Genomic DNA, 23607 nt, shown 5'->3' with positions numbered 1-23607 from the left:
ATCTAGGAGGGGGAGAGAGAAGGAGGGAGGCAGGTGAATTTTCCTCTCTGTTTTAAGATTCAAGGAATTTGAATCACAGTGATCTTCCAGGGTAACCCAGGGAGGGGAAGCCTGGGACAGGCAATGGTGAGGGAAAGGGTTTACTTTCCTTGTGTTAAGATCCAGAGGGTCTGGGTCTTAGGGGTCCCCGGGTAAGGTTTTGGGGGGACCAGAGTGTACCAGGCACTGGAATTCCTGGTTGGTGGCAGCGCTACAAGTACTAAGCTGGTAATTAAGCTTAGAGGAATTCATGCTGGTACCCCATCTTTTGGACGCTAACGTTCAGAGTGGGGAATTATACCATGACAGTTACAAACCTCAGATGTATACAGCTGCATAAAAAAATTGTGAATAAGGACACACATATTTCAAGAATCTGTGAACACAAGCCACTCAAACTTCTCTCAATGATTCATCCATACCCATTTGTTTGTACTCTAAATAGATTATAGTAATTTATGTAATTATCCCATATACATTTATAGAGCTCTTTTGGGGCCTGATCCAAAGCCATTTTAAATCAGTGGAAAGACACGAACTGACCACAGTTGGCTTTGGATCAGGTCTCTTCTATAATAATAGTAAAACTAAAATTCTAAAGTTAACTTCTTAGTATGTCAGAGGATAGCCAAAGGGTAAGACAGGTAGCACTCAAATTGGTTCTCTATATATTTCTTAGATACAGTCAGATATTGACATTTTCGTGGTAAAGTAACAAAAATTTTAGGTTTTTTTTTGTAATGCAGTTGTCACAAATTTTATGCTTTGCTGCATTACATACATGTGCATAACCATCTCACAAATTAAATTATTTTGATGGACTCACACTTTATAAATATGGTAGATTAAATACTTACACTGACTTTTCTGTAAACAATCAATAGAAATCAACTACAATTAAAATGTACAAATTCCGCAATGCACTCATTTAATAGAAACCTTATTCCATAACATAATTTAAAATTGGAAAATCGTGATACTTTTGTGTGAGCCATTATCTTGCCTGAGAAATCTGGGCCCAGTTCTGCCAATATTTACTGCTGGGAGTAGTGTTTTCAAACTGTGTGTATTCCCACTGAAGTAAACATTACGTTGTGAAGTATTTGCAGAATCAGGTCCTATTGCTGACTGAAAACATTAGTTCATACTTTTCACAACCACTTATATCAACCTTTCAGTTTCAATTTACTTAATTATATTACCAACTTTTCATACAAAACATCTGTGCTGGTGTATCCATTGCTTATACATTTCTTTAAAAAAACATTATGTACCAACTGACTGTTGCTAAACTATTTTCCTGGCAACTAAATATTTTTATGGTGCCTTTATTCCCTCCTGGAATGAAATAGCTTTGGAGAAAAAAGGAGACACTAATCTAAAATAAAACCAACCCTTTCACTGCCATTGCTTATGCTGGCATATATATTCATTCTCCTTGCAATGAATCAGCTCCACAACAGTTATACTGTTACAGGCTTTTTCATGGATACCTAGAAGAATGGAGGTGAGGTGAGGCTGAGTCCCAGGCAGCAGCAGCGTTCAAATGAGGCAAGAGCGGGACTAGAGCAAGGCTGAGAACAAGCGGACAAAGGAGTTTTCGCAGCTGTGGGCAAATGCTTTAAGCAGCCTGGGGAACTGCTCCTGCTGCTGGGCTCAAGAACAAGCCTACGAGCTTCCTCAACCAATCACAGGCAGGCATTCCGTCAGGCAAACTAGCTGATGCAGCCCAGCTGTGCTCAGTAGGCTGTCAGGAGATTGGGCAGGCACAACTGCAGTGCCTTATTCCTGACAGGAAATGGGGCCATGAGTAGTGCATTGGGAAACGAAGGGAGGGACTATGCCTCAATGAGCTTCCCTAAGTTCTCCGTGGACAGTGCAGCTCCGCACCATCCCCAACCCAGGACAGTGTCTGAGGCTAGGCCTACACTACAAAACTGTGGCAGGGTAGCGGCATGAAAAAAACCCACACTACTTATATTAGCAAAGGAGTCCTTTTGCTGGTATAGCATATGTTCTTAAGTACACCAGTCAAACTCCTTTTCCTGGTATATGCTGAGTCTCCACTAGAGGGCTTTGAGTCTCCATAGCCTTTGTCACGTGGACTAGCCCTAGACGAACCAATCTAGCCTCAATAAGACTAAACATAGCACACAGAAAAATACATTCTAACTAGTGCTAGCTTTTAAAATAGGAAAGAGAGAAAGTGAACTAACTCGTTTATATATGATATCACACCTGGAATTTAAAGTATGAGTATGCACATACTAACTACAAACCAATATTGTTTATGTAATCTGTTACAGCTGTTATTTCCAATGGCTGGGATCACCACCAATACCTGTATTTCTGGAGACTACCATTGGCACTCAAATAACCCCCCACCCCTTTCTTGGTGGTTAATCTCAGAACCCTCTTCTTCATCTTGTAAATATAGACTCATGAGCTATCTGCTTTGTGTTCAATTGCAAGAGAGAATGGGCTGCTCTAAGCCCCAAGGTCACGCAAACTGGCATGCTCAGAGTTTTGATGTGCCCCATAATGCAATGCAGATTAGATCACAATAGAAAACTTGGAGATAGCAACTGGATCCCAGCACTCTGATATTTAGTGGTGGAGGTCAATAGCTGCAGGGAAAGGGATTGGAGAGGAGATCTGCTTGGACAGAGACTCAGAAATTGCAAGGTGAGGTCTCAGTCTGGTAAATAGGTGCAGTGTACTACACTACAGAATATTACAATAAGATAAAGACTCTCATGACAGAAACCTAAAGATCATTGCAATTCTTGGTTAAGGCTTTTCAGGAAATTTAAGTCAGATCTGTTGTGCCTATCTGTCAGAGTAAATCCTCCATTTGAAGGTGGTGTCTAATATATAATAATTCTATCAAATGATAATTCTATGCAGGGCCAGTGCAACCATTTAGGAGACCTAGGCGGTTGCCTAGGGCACCAGGATTTGGGGGGTGCCATTTTCTTTGGCAGTGACCATGGCGGCTGGATCTTCAGCCGCCCTGGTCGCCGCCAGCATTTAGGTGGAGGGAGCTGGGGCATGGGAGCGCGGAGAGGGCTGCCTGCAGCAAGTAAGGGGGGGAGGGCGGCACACAGGGGAACTCCTCGCCCCAGCTCACCCCTGCTCCGCCTCCTCCCCGAGCACACTGTGGCTGCTTCACTTCTCCTGCCTCCCAGGCTTGCGGTGCCAATCAGCTTAGGCACCACAAGCCTGGGAGGCGGGAGAAGTGAAGCAGTGACAGCGTGCTCGAGGTGTTCATGCTCATGCGCGGAGCTGGGGTGAGCTGGGGCAGGGGAGTGCCTCAGGGTTGAGGGTGGGGAGCTGCCGCAAGGGGGGCACCTCAGGGTGGAGGGGGGGGAGCTGCCACGGGGGAGGTTTCAGGGCGGGGGCGCGGGGGGGTTGCAAGGTGGAAGTTTCGCCTAGGGCGTGAAACATCCTTGCACTGGTCGTGATTCTATGGTTAGTCACAGTACTTTCCCCTATAATAACCCTATGCTTCTTTCCTTTGGACATTTAGGGCCAGATTTCCCAAAGATCTTGGTGTCTTAAAGCTCCCATTTAGTGACCAGATTTTCAAAAGTGCTCAGGACCAAAAAGCATCCATTATTCTCTTTCACTGGTCTCAAAAGGAGCTGCTACTGTTTTTATGCAGATACAAACACTGATTGGTAATAGGCTCATACTGTATCAATACATCTCATAAAATCATAAACATAGGTTAATTTATATTGATAACACTAGCTCCAAGGTATAAATGCAATGTGCTTAGATCTAAAGGAAGGATCCTAAAAAGGTGCAGCTCTTACTACTATTCAACACCACAACCAAACCAATTAGCTAATTAACAAAGCAGTGTTAATACTGGCTTTGGAGAAAACTTTGCATACCACATCCAGAGAGTAATAACAGCTGGCAGGAAACTGAGACAAATAACAAAATAAACAGATGTATATTTCTCTCATGGCAGACACTCAAACTTTATGGGCAAAGAATTAGAAGTAATTTAGATTTTCAAACAAACCTTTTGTAATAACAGGTGTGTTTGTGAGTGAGAGAGACACACACACACACACACAGTAACGGATGGTGCAGCCTACACACTGAAACTACTGCTGTGACAGTTAATGGAGGCTCTCATTTTGGTGAAATATTGGAGACCTATGTTTGTGATATAAAAAAATCCTCAATTCTATTCAGAACATCACAAAGTGGTTTAGCTGGCAAATGTGTTTCTCCATCATATTGTTTCCCTGCAGACTTGCAGCTGTTTTTGTTGGACATGTATTCTTGAAGTAATCACATGCACAGGGATGAGCTTTGTCTAACTGTGAGAGTATGTAATGTAATTGCTAGTGTGTCTGTGACTGTGTTGCACTATAGTGTCTGGTAGAAGTTTTCACTGGAATTTTCTTATGAGCAATTTCTCTTTCCTGTTCTTTTACTTTTTCAATTAAAAAAATTGGAAAAGGATAAATGGGGAGAAAGTGTATATCATTAGACAATTGATCTGTCAGATTGATATTAAAGATATGCATAAAATATTTATTTTATTTTGTGAAGCAAAGTGCCTCCTTGCACCTTGCCAACACAAAGATGCATGCTTCTGTGAGTAATAGAAGCCACTTTTTTTTTTTACCACCTCTATGTATTTTTAGAAGCAATTTAAGGTCAGCTAACCTCCTTCGACAGGCCACAAAATGATTTCCCAAGATCTTCAAGTGTTCTTTTTATTCATAGATACCATCCTGACACACTACATATTTTCTCTCTGCCTTCATTCTTCCCTGTAGTGGTGTTATCTCCTGCAGGGCAGAAGAAACTCTCTGACACTCAGCTCACTGACTGTTCTACTCATCTTCCCATTAATGGGCTATGATTTGTCACCCCTCTCCACCAGAGGGAAAAAAACCCAGGAGTTCTGTTCCCTTGACCCATGGATTACAAGGGCTCAGCTAGTGGCACAAGTCCAGATGACAGAGGTCAGCTGCTGCAGAAGTCATGCTTCTAGGCAAGGGTGGGCAAACTTTTTGGACCAAGGGCCACATCTGGGAATAGAAATTGTATGACGGGCCATGAATACTCAAAAAATTGGGGTTGGGGTGCGGGAGGGGCTGAGGGCTCTGGCTGGCAGTACAAACTCTAGGGTGGGGCCAGAAATGAGGAGTTCAGGTGCGGGAGGGGACTGGGCTGGGCTGGGGATGAGGTGTTTGAGTGTAGGAGGGTGCTTCAGGCTGGGATCAAGGGGTTGGAGGATGGGAGGTGGTCAAGGCAAGGGGTTGGGGCACAGAGGAGAGGTTCAGGGGTGCAGGTTCTGGGCAGCACTTACCTCAAGTGGCTCCCGGAAGCAGTGGCATGCCCCTTCTCTGGCTCCTATGTGGAGGCATGGCCAGGCAGCTCTGCATGATGCCCTATCCGCAGGCACTGTCCCTGCGGCTCCCAGCCAATGGGAGCTGTGGGGGAGGCACTTGGGTGGGAGCAGCATGCAGAGGAGAGCCCTCTGGCTGCCACTACACGTAGGAGCTTGAGAAGGGCCATGCTGCTGCTTCTGGGAGCCGTGTGGAGCGGCCCCAAACCCTGTTCCCTGGCTGGAGCGCCGGAGCGGGGCAATCCCAGACCCTGCTCCCCAGTGGGAGTTCAAGGGCTGGATTAAAATGGCTGGTGAATCCAGCCCACAGGCCATAGTTAGCCCACCCCGGTTCTAGGGCCTCCACCACTATAGTTCTCTCTAGAACCTCATTAAACTGAGCAGAGCAGGTAGGGAGGAAAGGCATCTGCAGGATGGGGAAGGAGAATTCAGAGAAGCCCACACTGACTAGGGCTAGAACACTAAAAAGCCTTTGCTGAGGAGCTTCCCTGGGCTAGGCAGAAGGAATGAAATTCTGCCTTTCATAAGCACAGGTGTAATTGCAGATGGGAGTACGGGGCTCTACATTTTTGATATTTACCAATCTACCAGTTTTCAGAATCTGAAATAGTCTAATATTTCACTCATTTCCTATAGTTCATCCGGTAACCAAGTTTCTGCCTGCGAGGTTTGGTTTTGGATGAGGGAGTGAATAACTAGATCTACCAGGTATCCAATCTGGTTAAAAACATGTCATAACTTTGAAAATAATGAATATTAACTTATGTTTGTAAAACACTTAAGATAAAAGTGCTGCAGCACATAGTGCTACATAATTATATGTAAGGAGATTAGATTTGTGCTTTGATATACAGTATCAACAAAATGTGGCTCAAGCTTTTTCTACAAATTCTCATTGGTAACAATTAAGTTAAGCATCTCATACATAGCACAGTAACTCAGCATTTACTTAAACTATATTAAATTCAACATGGGGCAAAGGTAGTCAGCACCTCTCAATATCACACCCAGGGGCGGGTGCAAGGATGTTTCGCGCCCTAGGTGAAACTTCCACCTTGCCCCCCACCCCGAGCCCTGTGGCAGCTCCACACCCCCCTTCCACCCTGGGACGTCCCCCCTGCAGCAGCTACCCCCTCCCCTCTGTGGCCACCCCTCCCGCCCCCATGACAGCTCCCCCTGGCCCGGGGAGCAGTGCGGCAGCTCCCCGTCCCAGCTCACCTCTGCTCTGCCTCTTCCCCTGAGCACGCCGTCACCACTCCACTTCTCCAGCCTTCCAGGCTTGCGGCGCCAATCAGCTGTTTGGTTCCACAAGCCTGGGAGGGAGAGAAGCAGAGTGGGGCAGCCTGCTCAGAGGAGGAGGCGGAGCAGAGGTGAGCTGGGGCGGGGAGTTCCCCTGCGCGCTGCCCCCCCCTTTACTTGCTGGAGGCGGCCCTCCCCACACCACCCTGCCCCAGGTCCCTCCGCCTAAATGCCAATGACGACTGGGGCAGTCGAAGATCCCGCCGCTGCAATCTCTGCCGAAGGACCCGAAATGCCCCTCCCCAAATGCTAGCGCCCTAGGCGACTGCCTGGGTCACCTAATGGGTTGCACCGGCCCTGATCACACCATTAGTAAATTAAACTGAGAACATGAGAAAATGCAGTGCAATGTACATTGTGCAGATGCATATTACATACACTGCACTCATGAACTACATCTTCAAAGTTACTGACTGATTAATTTGATTATGTGTTCACATTATCTGGAGTTTAGAACAGTGGCCTGGGAATCAGTGATAATATGTACTATTTTCTGACTCTGCCGCTGATTGGCAGTATAATGACTCTTGTCAAGTCATACCCTCTCTCTCAATTAAACAACAGTGGATTCAAAATTAAATGATAGGAATTTATTATGTTGGCAAGCTATTAAACCTTCTAACAGATAATTTAATTTTTAAAACAAAAGGAAATAATTTTATAATATGTATATCCCCAGATACCACAGCAATGCATGCAACATAAATATGTAGTGAGAGAGATATAGGAAAGCACTTTCAAAACAGGACATAGGAGATTTAGCCACTCACTCCAGGAAACTCTCACAGAATTTGCATGTCTAAATTCTCATGTCCTGCTTGAAAATATATGGGTCAAAATTTGTTTGTGACTGAGCTATTAAAGATTAATGCACATTTTCTTGCACATTTATGTGTTCAGAGAAAATCATTCCATCTATCATGCTTGCAAATCTTCTAACTGTAGTTTCCTATGCATGTGTGTTGTTAAACATCTGTCAACTTGACAATCATTTTGTATAAATGAGAAATGACTGCTGTTGATGATTGAGCTTTATCACACATATGGCAGGATACTTCTGTAAGGCATTCTTTGCCCTGATATATTGCATAAGCTAGTAGATTCGCTCAGCCCAAATTTACCAGTCACATCTGTATCTTGAAAGTTTCTTACTAAAGAGGAACCAACACCAAGCAAGACAAAGAATTTGCTGATACACACGTCACTCCAAGAATTCTCCTGACAAAGTTCCCACACCCAATTTAATTACTTCCCTACTGTAAAAACACTTTCCATCTGCATTTATTGTAATAGTTTCAAATCCAAAACCAACACACTGTAAAGCTAGCTAAATAAATGAATGATATTGGCCTTAAGTCCCAAGCCAGCAGCCATTCGGTAAGGCAATGTGTCTCCAGCATTCATTTTTATGCTGATGTTTCATTTTATGTGCAATGTTTTCACTTAAGACTTATTTGAGAAGAATTATATTGCTCCAGGCTTTAAAACTTGATGGGCTATAGCAGTGCCTCTAGCGCCCCTCTTGTCAAAGGTCTGTCAGTGATTCCATTCTAAGACCACAGTTGCATCGGATATCAAACTCTGCCATAAAAACTTGCTTCTAGCTATATACACAGCATTACAAACTCTCAGGCCAGGAGCATTTCTTTTTATTTAAACTAGATCTGGTTTAAAATACATTTCCTTAAATAAGGGAGGACAGAAAACATATACTTTTTTGTTAAAAATTTTCCTTTTTCCAGTAAATGAAATCTTATCAGATTTACAGTTTGATTGTTCACAGTGTGGGTCACTTTTGCAGTTGACAGAAAAAAATTATTCTACAGATTTATTTTATTTAGTATAACAATCATCGTAATGACCATTCAACGGAAAGTTCATAATGGAGTAAGTACGATGAAAGCATACTGCATCATGAAGTGCCCTTAGACTTGTTACAATACAAGGCCCTGATCCAGCAAAGCACTTGAGCGTGTGTGTAACTTTTCACATGTTTAGAGTCCCACAGCGGATGACTCACATGCTTAAAGTTACGCTCATGCTCAAGCGCTTTGCTGAATCAGGACCCTAAAGCTACTGAAAGTACTTGTAAAGAGATGTGAGGTTTTTAAAACTGAAACTTAATTTTCAATCAAAAATACCAGGCTAGGGGGTAGGGGTAGGGGTAGGGGTAGAGGTGCGGGTGAAGGGGAGGACAACATTTATATTACATTATTATTAAATAAAGATCAAAGGTTCAAACCAGTTCCCATTGAAGTCCATAGCAAAATTCCCATGGACTTCAATGGAAGTAAGATCAGGCCTCATAGTCTGTGCTCAATTATGAGTACAACTCCTACTGAACCCAATGAAAGCTGTGCATGTGCAACTGAATAATGTGAAAAGCAAATCAAAGAAATTCTGACATACTGTACAGGACTATTCACAACTATTCTATTGTCCATAAGTATTACTGTATCCCAACCAGTCAGAGGTCTTGCATACATTAAAGCTGCAATACCCAGACATAAGCATAGTAAAGTTTCAGTCATTTTTAATTTCTTAGCTTTTTTGTGTTTCTTTAGGTTTATTCTGTGGGGTTTTTTTTGTGATTAAACTTTCTTTTTCCCTGTGAAATTGAAATATAGCTCTTGTAAACAGAAATAAGACACAATGACAGCCTATAAAATGTTTCACTCCACAAATCTTAGACAAAACAAAGCCCTATGACTTAAGAATTTAATAACCACCAATAATGTACATGCTAGATGGCACATTTGCAGTAATTACTTCATCACTTGTCCAAAATATAGGCAGGGATAGTGACCCCATTTAAGTTACATTGATTTCCTTTTCTACCTACATATAACATTAGGAAACAATGCATTTTAATACATACTTTTTGAGGCGTGTATGAGATTTCCCCAACATATGAACATTAGTGCATTTTGCACAAGTAAACATTTAAGAAAAAACATTGGTAAAAGAATTTTTACCCAAACAAAAACTGATCTGCTGGTACTGAAAGTAAATGTCAATACTAAATGAATGGCAACAATCATAGGTGCAGAAAGGGATGAGAAAAGAAAAAAATAATTGATCTAGAGACTTTACTACAATATTTATTGTTTTGAATGTGATTCGCTTCTAAACTGAAGGTGACAAATCACTATTAATACACTATCAAAACTCTCTCCACCCCCTGTCCATCCCCAATTCTCAATTCTTATCAGTAACTTCAAAAAACAATACCACTTCTGGGATGAAATACATTTAAAAGTAATCTAGCCAGACTCATTAACTCTTTGCAATACTAATCTCTCATGCCGTGTGCTATATAGCTTCAGTATTGCTTCGTATCACCATGTTCTTCTCATTAAGTATTTACTTTAGTTACTGTACCTGGAATTCTGAGCCTCTGAAACATCTGATTCTGTGCACGTTTTCTTTACCTGCAAAAGCAAAATGATTGCCAGTTACTCGCATATGAAAACACAACTTCCTCACTCATAGTTCACGTACTTACATTGCTTAAAGTGGATACAGCTCAGCTCACCATGATATCTATAAAATACTTCCCGCATTTTACAGCAGCAGTATGCAGTACTAAACAGTGTGTTTCATTATTATCCCATGAACAGCTGCCAACTGCACTTCCCTAGACTCCATTAGTATGTAAAATGTTCAACTAAAATAGCTTGGGAGTAGTCTAACTAGGAACAAAGAAACCAAAGAACCAGGTTCCCCACTTAGAAACTAGAAAGCCATACTGTTCTCAGTTCAATAAAGAAATGTTTTCCCAATTGATACTGCTTCTGTTTCCTGCTAAAGCTCACAATAATAAACACCAGATTCTGGGGCAAAGTGCAGTGTTAGCTAAATAATTCATACATTAATTTTCATTTCTGAATCCGGTAACTATATGTTTAATGTATTTTCATAATGTGTCAATGAAGTTTACATATCATGTACACATTTTTCACACATATCCGCAGTATGCAATTATATATACATTCTAGTTCAATCTTCAGATTCATCTTTGTAATATACTGCTGTTAGCCTGCGAAAGGAGAGAAAAACCACCTCCAACTAAAAATATAAATTATTCTTTTCCAGGCCCTCTATGGTGTTGGAGTCTTATGGAGTAGTGCAATTTGCACCTTTTGGTAACTTAAATTTTAGGCACTTTCAGTAAGACAAACATTTTGTTGAATGTGCAATCTAATGACTATTGTTTTAGCAAAATTCCTTCCATGAAGACCAGCTAAACTAATTTAGAGACACTCAGGCTTACTTAGTATCACTTCTACTTACTGCACACTCCCCCTTACCAATAAATATTCAAATTCTGAGCACTTACAATTATAGTACCTTGATCAAAGAGTTCTTCTATTGTTAAATCCTCCTTTTGTTATACTGCCTTAAAAAAGAATGTCTGTGACAGTTAGGGTGGGATTTTCAAAAATATTCAACACTGCCAAACTTTTTCCATCAAAGTCAACAGCAAAACTCCTATAGAATTCAATGGGAGTAGAGGTAGACCAATACTGAGCACTTTTAAAAATGCCACCCTTCAAGACTTTGAATGGATACCTAGCAACACTACTCAAAGATGAGCAAGTACAAGAATGATTCTAGAGATCCATTTTTACTCTTGTTTAATTTCTGGATCTTAAAGAATAATCATGCTACCTACAATGTAAATTGTATAGAGTACTGTTCAGCAGCAATAATGGAAATTTTCTTTTGGTGCTAATTTTAACAGCACATTTACCATAACAAATGCCAGATACAAATAATCATAAAAACAAAATAAAACCAAATTCAAAAAAAATCTGATTCAATATCTGTTTGGTTTTATTTTTGCCATAAATCTCACTCCAGCAAACATGAATATCTGCTTAGTCATCTTGCTTAATTCTCAGTGCGGGATTTTTTTTGAACTGCAAAAAGAACAACAGGTTTTGTAATTAGGTAATGCAGTGAAAATCTGCAATAAGAGCAGTTGTGCAGCTTAAAAAGTGAAGTAAGTTCTTGCATAGCAAAATGAGATGGTCAGGGCTTTGGAAACATTCAGATAAAGATATCACTGCAAAGGCCTGCTGTCCACAATACTTTGCTGTTTATTAAAGAAAAATTAGATAAGGAATGTGAACAAAGTAAGTTTGGAACACAAGTGCACAGCCAAGTAACAAATACTGTATATAATGCACAAAACAGGTATTAAGATTATAGCAGTAGGGTTGTCAACTGAATGCAGAAAACCAAACACCCTTGTCCACCCCTTCCCCAAGGCCCTGCCCCTGCCTCTGCCCCGCTCACTCTACCCCCTCCCTCCGTCGTTCACTCTCCCACTTTGACTGGGCTGGGGAAGGGGTTTGGAGTGAAGGAAGGGGTGAGGGTTCCATCTAGGGGGTGCAGGCTCTGGGGTGGGACTGGGGATGAGGGGTTTGGGATTCAAGAGGGGTTCATGGTTGGAGGGTGGGGCTGAGGCTTTCAGAGTGTGGGAGGGGGCTCCAGGCTGGGGCAGAGGGTTGGGGTGTGGGAAAGGGTGCGGGTTCTGGCTAGGAGTGTGGGCTCTGGGATAGGGCCAGAAATGAGAGGTACGGATTGTGGGAGGCGGTGAGAGGTGTGAGCTCTGGACAGTGCTTACCTCAGGTAGCTCCCAGAAGCAGCCAGCATGTCCCCTCTTCGGCTCCTAGGCACGGTGACGGCAATGGGGCTCTGCATGCTGCCCTCACCCACAGGCACCGCCCCCACAGCTCCCACTGGCTGTGGTTCACAGCCAATGGGAGCTGAGGAGTGAGTGCTCGGCCAGTGTGCGGATCCCCATGGCGCCCCTGCACTTAGGAACAGGAGGAAAATGCTGGCTGCTTCTGGGAGCCACGCAGAGCAAGGACAGGCACAAAGCCTGCCTTAGCCCCGCTGTGCCGCTAACCAGACTCTCAGCGGTCCAGTCAGTGGTGCTGACCGGAGCCACTAGAGTCCCTTTTCAACCGGGCATTCTGGTTGAAAACCAGATGCCTAGCTATCCTAGATAGCAGTAGAAGTCCACAATGTACATGTACAAATACATTACATGAAATATCCAAACTACAGGAAATTTTTTTCAGAGATAAATTCAAAATAGTTAAAAGATACTGAAATGTCGCTAATCTTTTTTCTTGATAGGAAGACTGTTCTCTCATAAACAGAGAATCTCACTCAACAAGTATAACATTAAGTTGGTAGGAAAAGGATCCCTCCACTTTGCATATAAAATGAATGCATATGTCAAAATATTAATATACTTAGTTTAGTAACTTATTGGTAAAAAATTCCCAATTAAACTACTCACACTGCCATTCTTAAACTTGTACGCAGTTGCAAGCCATCTGCTGGGATCTCCTTATCATTTGTATTAACTATCACATGTACAGTATTTTTCCATTCCTAGGTCTTTAAATGGTTATCATCAATGGATCAATAGAACTAGTAAAAGCAATATCATGTCCTTTGGTGGAAAGAACTACGACTTGCACAGGAGCTAAAGGATAAATAACTTATGCTCAGTTGCATCTGACGAAGTGGGTATTCACCCACGAAAGCTCATGCTCCAAAACGTCTGTTCGTCTATAAGGTGCCACAGGATTCTTTGCTGCTTTTACAGATCCAGACTAACACGGCTACCCCTCTGATACTTATGCTCTAAGACTATCTGAATTCAGTGCTGTGGATATAGACAATAAACACGTATTACAGAGTAACTCAAAGCATTAAAACACTGTGATATTCTTCTGCAGTGTATGTTAAAAACTATAAAACACTAGTTTACCATAAAAAGAGTGACAGAAAAAGACATCACTGGTGTATAAAAAAATCAATCTTGTATTATATATGCCCTGTGAGGTGGACAACAAATGCAAATGCAAATTTGTTCAACAAATGCAAAATGAGGAGTGACAGAGATTTTAAATGAATTTTAAGTGTTTGAACAAATCTCATATAGATGGTGCTCTCTGTCCATGACTAATGTGTGAGGAAATGTGTGGTATGAGTACACCGTACTGCCTTTATTTCTAGGATCTCATGTAATCTAGATTGTGCATCTAACAAAGGGCTCCTCCTCCTGAGAAAAAAATGAATAAATAGAAAAGTTATTACTTAAGAGAGGTGTGTGTAAAGGATGCTCTTTCAAGTGGTTACAAGGAACGAACACAATTTCTTCTCTACAACTATCCCAACAGTACAGTAAAATGCACTTTGCTGGCCATAAAAAATATTTTACATTTCAAAGTGAATAGAGGGATTATTATGAAAACTGATGATCAAAGACTACAAATATCTGTTTCTTTGTTCTTTCTGTTTTTTGTTTGTTAATTTGCTTTTCTGTTGTTTTCATAATACCCAATATATATTAACTGCACATGAGTATTTGTATGCATTAAGAAGATGACTTTTGTTTTGTTACTGTTTTTTCTATTAAATGAAAAAATACACGTGTGGTTCTCACTATGTGAATCAAATACAACTATAAAGTCAATATTTGGAATAATAAGACCCTGTTTTCAGCTGTACACCTTTGCCAAACTTTAACTATTTGGAGTAAATGTTTCCATGTTATATCTCTGCTTCAGGCTGACTTTTTAGAAAGTCTGAATTAAAATGGCCCAGCCACTTTTAAACATGAGATTTGGGAAAATATCATGGCCTGTGGATGGTCAACATAAACAAACTGTCTCGTGGCCTGCCAGTGGACTGCCCTGATGAGCCGCGTATGGGTCGTGGGCCACAGCTTACCCACCACTGCTCTAGCGTCTCCATGCTTTGGAGCAGGTACATGACATTTGGCAGGGAGCTTGCTCTGGTGCCAGTGATGGGCTGGGCCTTTTGCAATTCCTGTGAAAATCTGTCCAAAGTTGCTCAAGTTATAAGCCTCTGAAAAAATTCACTTTGTAGAAGGTCAGCAGAGACTTGTTAGAGTCTGGCAGCTAAAATCTCTGAAGCTTCCACTTACACTGATCATGTTCCACCCCAAAGCTGCAAGGGCTGAGCAGAACTTTCCCTAGAATTCCTGCTCCTGGTGATGCCGAACACAGGGAGTGAAAGCAGAGAGACACTCTCTCTCTCTCTCTCTCTCTCTCTCTCTCTCTCTCTCTCAAATCTTCCCTTATAGGAATTCAGGAGGCATGGAAGAAGAGGAGAAATCAGCTTGATTCAGATGGAGGGAGCTGAGGAATTGAGGGGGAGAGGGGTAACAGAGGGAGAATAGGAACAGAGAGGAAGAAAGGGTTGCAGGCACTAGGGTATATAGGTCCCGACAGAGAGGGAGCCCGTAGTCGGGGTAATGGGAGAAGATAGGAGCAGAAAGGGAAGGAGCAGTAGTCAGAGGGCTGGCAAATGGACAGGGGAACAGGGAGGGGGCCAGGAGCTGGGAAGATGGGGTGTGGGTTTGGATAGGAACAGAGGAAGAGGGGACAGGAGCTTGGTGAGTGGGAAGGAGCAGAAAGGTGGTGGTGGCAGAAAATGGGGGGCAGGGTGGATTGGCTTAAATCCCAGTATTTTCATCATCATTTAACACAGCAAGCAGGAAACCTTGATTTAAATAATCAATTTTAATCTTGTTTTGCATTTGTACTTCTTAGTTATTTTCATATAAAAAGATGATTCTCAGTGACTAGTAACCATTAAAAATGTTGATTTACAACTAAATATAGTATTTACACTAAATTTGGTGCTTCTTTTTGCTAACCTGAGGATACACTCTATCTATACATATTTATTTGAGCAACTGTATAGCTTAATTTACATTTATTCAGATTCTTAATTTTTACATTTTTATTATGGTAGAAAATGGTGACTGATGTATTTATTTACTAGATGGCAATTCATTAATTTGTAATTTATATCAAGCTCTATTTGGATAGAAATTTAACAAAAAATGCACAAAAAAGCATTCAAGTATTTTTTAATAAAACAAAACTACTTAAATGTGCTGGATGCATAAGGAAAAAAGTTTATCATAAGTGAGAATCATGGAATAGCAGGGACCTTGGGAGATCATCTAGTCCAACCATCTGCTCAAAGCAGGACCAATCCCCAAATAGCCCCGTCAAGGATTGAACTCACAACCCTGGGTTTAGCAAGCCAATGCTCAAACCACTGAGCTATCCCTCTCCCCTAACTAACTGATTTATTTAACAAAAGAAATATTATCTGTAGTTAGTGAAATGAAGTGAGTTTTTCTAGTCACCATGTTCTTCAATTTTAGACCTAGTAGAGCTCATCCTCTCACACCCAATTTTTATTCATAGACTGGAAGAGGAAAACAAGCTTTCCTATTTTCTTGACTCCCAATTGGTTTCTTAAACTTTGAATGAACTAGTCATTGAACTGAATTAACTGAAGAAACTAAAATGAAGAAAATATTCTCTCTCTAACTGGAGAACAAGCTACTGCTCAGAACAGCTGGTTCAGCAGTGTAATAAATTCTGGTTTCAGATTATTTGCCAGCGACTTCCACCAGGTCAGTGGTTTGACTTTCTTTAAAATTTGGCAACAAATACAGAAAACCTTTTTTTTTTTTTGCATTTAATATAAATATTTTAATAGATTATAAATGTAGGCCCTAACATAGGTTGTCAATTTCAAATTTAACTTTATATAAGTTTATTTTTTTAATGAAATTTATTGTTAAATTTTAAAATATTGGATTTATTTGATTTTTTCCTACAGCTGATCGGGGTGGGAGTAGACAGGAATGGGTGTAGGCTAGGACACAACCACTAGTAAACACTCTTCTCCAAAACCTGGAACTGAACCTGGGAGTCCTGAGTCTCTATACTTCTTTGCTGCCTGCAGTACCTGAGGGCTGGTCTACACTACGGGGGAAAATCGATCTTAGATACGCAACTTCAGCTACGTGAATAACGTAGCTGAAGTCGAAGTATCTAAGATTGAATTACTCACCGTCCTCATGGCACGGGATCGATGTCCGCGGCTTCTCCTGTCGATTCCGCAACTCCGTTCGGGTTGGTGGAGTTATGGAATCGATATAAGCACGTTCAGGGATTGATATATCGCGTCTAGATGAGACGCGATATATCGATCCCCGAGCAATCGATTGCTACCCGCCGATACGGCGGGTAGTGAAGACATACCCTTAGACTGGCAAAGTATGTGTCTCACGCTCCTCCCAGTGGATTGTTCCCACAAGTCACTATTCATAGGCTTGTATAGCAATCAGTTATTTCGTTACATCAACTGGTAGTGGTGCTTGCTGTAGATCTAAATGTTCAAGCCCTGTTGATACCTCAAAGTGGGGGTCAATACATGACAGAATATCTGTTTTCTGAAGGTTTTTGTTTTTTGTGAGTTTTTCATTTCAATTAGGAAATTACATTAAAACAACATTTAAGGTTGCAAAGTCAAACACTCAAAATGTGGGAAATACCAGAATTAACATTGCCTGTATCATACAGTCTTTAAATATATGATCACATACTATTTTTTGCCAGAGAATTGCTGCCTCATTCAGTGCACAGGATGAACCAAATTATGGGAAAGAATAAAGGTCATATAATGAAATACCAGTAAGCTCATTTCTTGCAGAACTAGAAAGATATGTAAAGAATGGGGCAGGGGACTTCAGTAAGAAAAAGAATGGCCTTTGCAGATGAAAGCTGCCCAGGTTAATTTCCATTTTATCCTCATCTCTGTCACAGAGTTTCTGTGGGATACTGAGCAATTCACTTAAAGCAAAATGTTAACAGTTGGCCACCAAGTGTCGTGTGCCTCATTTTCTGAATGCTCAAACTGAGGCCCCTGGAGCTAGATTTGCAAAAGCACAGAGTCGCAACTGAGGCTAAGTCTACACCGGGGGGGCAGGGAGTGAGGATGTTATAAATTGGGGACACATCAGTTGGAAGCAACAGAGGAGGAGAAGGACCTTGCAGTATTGGTTGATCACAGGATGACTATGAGCCACCAATGTTATATGGCTGTTAAAAAAGCTAATGCAGTTTTAGGATGCATCAGGCGAGGTATTTCCAGCAAAGATAAGGAGGTGTTAGTATCGTTATAAAATGCACTGGTGAGACCTCATCTGGAATACTGTGTGCAGTTCTGGTCTCCCATGTTTAAGAAGGATGAATTCAAACTGGAACAGGTTCAGAGATGGGCTACTAGGATGATCCGAGGAATGGAAAACCTGTCATATGAAAGGAGGCTCAAAGAGCTTGGCTTGTTTAGCCTAACCAAAAGAAGGTTGAGGGGGGATATGCTTGCTCTTTATAAATATATCAGAGGGATTAATATTAGGGAGGGAGAGGAATTATTTAAGCTTAGTACAAATGTAGACACAAGAACAAATGGGTATAAACTGGACAATAGGTTTAGACTTGAAATTAGACGAAGGTTTCTAACCATTAGAGGAGTCATGTTCTGGAACAGCCTTCCAAGGGGAATAGTGGGGGCAAAAGACATATCTGGCTTTAAGACTAAGCTTGATAAGTTTATGGAAGGGATAGTATGATGGGATAGCTTAATTTTGGCAATTGATCTTTGATTATCAGCAGGTAAGTATGCCCAGTGGTCTGGGATGGGATGTTAAATGGGATGGGATCTGAGTTACTGCAGAGAATTCTTTCCTGAGTGCTGGCTGGTGAGTCTTGCCCACATGCTCAGGGTTTAGCTGATCACCATATTTGGGGTCGGGAAGGAATTTTCCTCCGGGGCAGATTGGCAAAGGCCCTGGAGGTTTTTCGCCTTCCTCTTCAGCATGGGGCATGGGTCACTTGCTGGTGGATCCTCTGCAGCTTGAGGTCTTCAAAACACAATTTGAAGACTGCAATAACTCGGACATAGGTTAGGGGTTTGTTATAGAAGTGGATGGGTAGGGTTCTGTGGCCTGCTTTGTGCAGGAGGTTGGACTAGATGATCATATTGGTCCCTTCTGACCCTAAAGTCTATGACTCTAAGATACACAACTTCAGCTACGCGAATAGTGTAGCTGAAGTAGGCAAATCTTAGGTTGATTTTCCTGGCCGTGAGGATGGCGGCGAGTCGACCGCTGCCACTCTCTGGTCAACTCTGCTTCTGCCTCTTGCCCCGTCAGAAATTGGCACATGGCCCAGGAAGGTCACTGCTGAGGCTTGAGTTCTAGTTGGGTGGGTGGTTACAACCATCAGTAAAGGCACCTTTGCCTGATCATAGCAGAAATGGATGCAGACTGTTATTCAGGAAGAAATTCTCTGGCCAGACACTGGATGACCTTTCATCCTATCTGCCACCGTGATGAACAACTGAGTCGACTATGGATTGGCTTCCGTATGAGGAGACATTAATAAGACTGGGATATTTCAGCTTGGAAAAGAGATGACTAAGGGGGATATGATAGAGATAGGGCCGGCTTTAGGACATTTCCCCTGAATTGGACCCCGCACCCACCCCTAAGAGGGCCCCGCATCATAGGTGCCTTTTAAATTTTTTTTTTACATACTCGGCGGTGGTCCAGGTCTTCGGTGGCAGGAGGTCCTTCACTCAGTCCGGCTCTTTGGTGGCATTTTGGCAGCGAGGGGTCCAGAGTGAGTTAAAGACACTCTGCCGCTAAAGTGCCACTGAAGACCCAGACCGCTGCTGGGTATTTGAATCAGGCTCCGCAGTTCCTAAAGCTGGCCCTGGATAGAGGCCTATAAAATCATGACTGGTATGGAGAAAGTAAATAAGGAAGTGTTATTTACCCCTTCACAGAACACAAGAACTAGTGGTCACCAAATGGAATTAAAAGACAGCAAGTTCAAAACAAACAAAAGGAAATATTTTTTCACATAACACACTGTCAACCTGTGTAACTCTTTGCCAATTCCAGAGGATGTTGTGAAGGCCAAGACTATAACAGGGTCCAAAAAAGAACTAGATAAGTTCTTGGAGGATAGGTCCAGGAATGGCTTATAGTCAGAATGGGCAGGAATTGTGTCCTTAACCTCTGTTTGCCAGAAACTGGAAATGGGCAACAGGGGTGATGATTGTCTGTTCTGTTCATTCCCTCTGTGGCACCTAGCATTGGCCACTGTCAGAAGACAGAATACTGGGCTAGATGGATCTTTGGTCTGACCCAGTATGGCTACTCTTATGTTCTTGCAAAACAGTTTGGCCCTCTCGATGCAGAAGGCTAGTGCTCTCCTGATATCCAGAGAGTGCAGCCTACACTCCTCCTCTGACTTATGAGGCTTTGGGCAGAAGACTGGCAGAAATATGTTTTGGCTCATGTGAAACTGCAAAACCACTTTGGGCAGGAAAGCCGGATGTGGTTGCAATTGGACATTGTCCTTGAAGAACACTTTATAGGGCGGCTCCGATGTAAGCAACCTAATCTTGAAGAGCCTTGAGGTAGAAGTTATTGCTGCCAGGAACACCACCTTCCAGGAGAGCAGAAGAAGAGAACAGGATTCCAAGAGCTTGAATGGGGCCCTCATGAGTCTCACAAGCATCAGATTCAGGTCCCACAGGGGGACAGGATCCTGTACTTGAGGGCAGAGCCACTCCAGGCCTTTCAAGAATCAGACCAACCTGCCCTGGAATGGAGGGTGAAAGGCCAATATAGCAGCCCAGTGGACCATAACTGAGGAAAGGTACAAACCTTGGACTTTGAGATGCATAAGGTAGTCCAGGATCAGCTGCAGCGAGGCCTGCCCAGGCCTAACTTCGTGGGCTGAGGCCCAGGACATAAAATATTTCCATTTGGCCACATCGGTTGCTATCATGGAGGGCTTCCTACTTCCCAGTAGAACCTGCTGAACTTGGGCCGAACATTCCCGTTCCTCAGCACCAAGCACGAGCAACCAAGCTGTGAGGTGCAGCGCCGCCAGATTCAGGTGCAGCAACCTGCCATGGTTCTGCAATAGGAGATCTGGCCAGAGGGCAGTGGCATCGGGGTTGCCACTGACAGATCCATGAACGTGCTGAACCAGCGCTGGTGCAACCAAGCTGGGGCTATCAAGATGAACCTGACCATGTCTTGCCTAATCTTCATGAGAACTCTGAGAAGCAATGGTACTGGTGGGAAAGCATACACCAGAGCCCCCTACCAAGGAAGCAGAAAGGCATCCAACAGGGACCCCCTGTCAACCCGCGAAACGAGCAGAACTGGTGGCACTTCCTGTTCTGGCAAGTTGTGAACAAGCCCACCTGGGGAAACCCCCACTTTCAGAAGACTTGGTTGATCGCATCAAGTGGAGAGACCACTCGTGGCGAGACAAGAAGGGTCTGCTGAGGTGATCCACTAGCACGTTCCTGGTTCTGGAGAGGTACGCTGCCATGGAGATGAATTGCATGCTGTACACAGAAGTCCAATAGACTGAGCACTTCCTGGGCAAAGGGCTGATGAACTGGCTCTGCCCTGCTTGCTGATATAAAATATAATAGTGGTGTTGTCCTTCAGGACTTAAATCACTTTGCCTTGCAACTGGGGCCAAAAAGCATCCCCCCCCCCCAATGTCTCAAGTAAGTGGCTACTAAGGCCATGCATTTTGTAAAGACCCAGGGGTCCAAGGAGAGGCCAAAGAGAAGTGCTGCGAACTGGAAATCGTGCTTTATGGGCTCACCATAAAGCGGAGAAACAGTCTGTGTCCTTGGAAGATAGAGATATGAAAATAAGCATCTTTCAAGTCGAGAGCGGAATTCCAGTCTCCCAAATCCAGGGAGGGAATGATGGAGGTCAGGGATACCATGTGTAACTTCAACTTTCTGAGGTACTTGTTGAGTTGTCACAGGTCCAGAATGGAACCCCATTTTGCCTTTGGAATCAGGAAATAGCGGGAGTAAAAACCTTTCCCCCTCATTTCCTGAGGGACCTCCTCCACCGCCCCCAGTTGGAGAAGGTTGTTTACCTCCTAAATGAGGAGTTGATCATGAGAAGGGTCCCTGAAGAGGGAGAGTGAAGGAGGGAGGAGTACAAGGGGGAGTGTCCAAAAACTGGAGGGTGTAGCCAGATGACAATTTCTAGCACCCAACGGCCCGAGGTAACTCTTGACCAGGCCAAATGGTAAAGACGGAGATGGTTGAGGAAAAGATGGGGCATATCCGGGGAAGTGACTGGTATGTCGCTCTTGAGCGCACCCTCAAAATGAGTGCTTCTGGCCCCCATGATGTTTCATCAGGCCAGGTTGCATAGGCGACTGGGAGGATGAAGGGCAGCAGTGACTAAACCCAGTGTCTCTTCTCCTCACAGGTCCTGCCAAGACTGCCAAGACCTTGGGGGCAGGGGTGGATGGAATGGCTTCCCTGTAGACTGAGGCGTATGCATCCCCACCAGGAGGAGGACCTGGGGCATCTTCCCCTACAAGAGAAGAGGGTTGTGGGGTGGGCACTTTCTCCTTTTCCACAGTGCCCGCCGACACATCCTGCACCAAGCTGCTGCCGCTGGTGCCAACTGGGGCATCTCTGGTGCAGCGATCGAGGACTGGTGAGACCGGTATAATGAGTCTACTTCAGGCATTCCAATAAGGGCATTGTGCTGGCCACTGGCCCTGCTGCCAGGTCAGTATTCCCACGGCGGCTGCACCCTCCAGAGTCCAGTTGTGACAGTGCTGTCTCGGCAAGGAGATGAACTCCCTCTCAGTGCTTCAGAAGTTTCCTTCCTTGGGTGACCAGGGTGGGGCCGTCGAAGCCGCGGTCTGATGGCTGTCACTGCGGGTGACCAGTGCCTGGAGAGGTCTGACTGGTGACGGAAATAGCAGAAACAGTGCCAAGTTGGGGAGTACCCCCGAAGTCTTGGTGAGGGTGACCCTCTGTGCAAAGACGGCCATTGCCGGCTGTAAGACGACCACGGTCTCACTCTAGGTGAGGCCAGGTGAGAGGGCGGAGACCAGGAACACGGTGCCAACGACCTGTAGCAGTGAACCAGTAATCTAGGCTGACATGGACATTGAGGGCACAGCGACATAGGGATCTGCCTTGGCTCCGGAGGCCAGCAGTGCTCACTTGCCTTCTGGGAGGCCTTGACATCTGGCTTGCCCTCGTAGGGAGAACAGACTTTGGAACAAACTGATAAATTAAACAGTAATAAGTCACCAGGATCAGATGGTATTCACTCAAGAGTCCTGAAGGAACTCAAATATGAAGTTGCAGAACTACTAACTATGGTATGTAACCTATCGCTAAAATTATCCTTTACACTAGATGACTGGAGGACAGCTAATGTAACACTGATTTTTTTTAAAAGTCTCAGAGGTAATCCTTACAATTACAGGCCAGTAAGCCTAACTTCAGTGCCAGGCAAATTGGTTGAAACTATAGTAAAGAACAGAATTATCAGACACATAGATGAACACAACATATTGGAGAAGAGTCAACATGACTTCTGTAAAGGGAAATCATGCTAGGTAATCTATTAGTATTCTTCAAGGGGGTTAAAAAACATATGGACAAGGATGATCCAGTGGATACAGTGTACCTGTATTTTCAGAAATCCTTTGACGAGGTCCCACACCAAAAACTCTTTGTTGGGATGGGATAAGAGGGAAGGTTCTCTCATGGATCAGTAACTGGTTAAAGAATAGAAAACAAAGGGTAGAAATTAATGGTCAACTGTCGCATGGAAAAAGATAAAGTAATGGAATCCCCCAAGAGTCTGAACTGAGAAGTCTGCTGTTCAACATACTCATAAAATGATCTGGAAAGGGGGGTAAACAGTGAGGTGGCAAAGTTTGCAGATGTTACAGAATTGCTCAAGATAATTAAGTCCGAAGTGGACTGCAAAGAGTTACAAAGGGATCTCACAAAATTGGGTGACTGAGCAACAAAATGGAAGATGAAATTCAAGGCTGATAAGTGCAAAGTAATGCAATTTGGAAAACGTAACCCCAACTCTACATAAAAAAATTATGGGTGTTAAATTAGCTGTTACCACTCAACAAAGAGATCTTGGAGTCATT

The 23607-nt window shown here is 43.2% G+C and overlaps 1 protein-coding gene across 13 annotated transcripts in view; it reads right to left on the bottom strand.

The window, feature by feature from the left end:
* EYA4 (EYA transcriptional coactivator and phosphatase 4) overlaps positions 1-23607 on the bottom strand; it is a 248085-nt gene that overhangs the window by 101433 nt on the left and 123045 nt on the right. For all 13 annotated transcript variants that reach the window (XM_030556339.1, XM_030556335.1, XM_030556343.1 and 10 more), the window contains one exon: positions 10097-10146. In XM_030556339.1, coding sequence (XP_030412199.1) covers positions 10097-10146 — 50 coding nt within the window. The remainder of the gene's footprint in view (positions 1-10096; positions 10147-23607) is intronic.

The sequence above is a fragment of the Gopherus evgoodei genome, chromosome 3 (assembly GCF_007399415.2).
Source record: "Gopherus evgoodei ecotype Sinaloan lineage chromosome 3, rGopEvg1_v1.p, whole genome shotgun sequence".
NCBI classification, from domain to species: domain Eukaryota; kingdom Metazoa; phylum Chordata; order Testudines; family Testudinidae; genus Gopherus; species Gopherus evgoodei.
The sequence above is the reverse complement of the archived record's forward strand: the minus strand, read 5'-3'. Positions and strand labels throughout refer to the sequence as shown.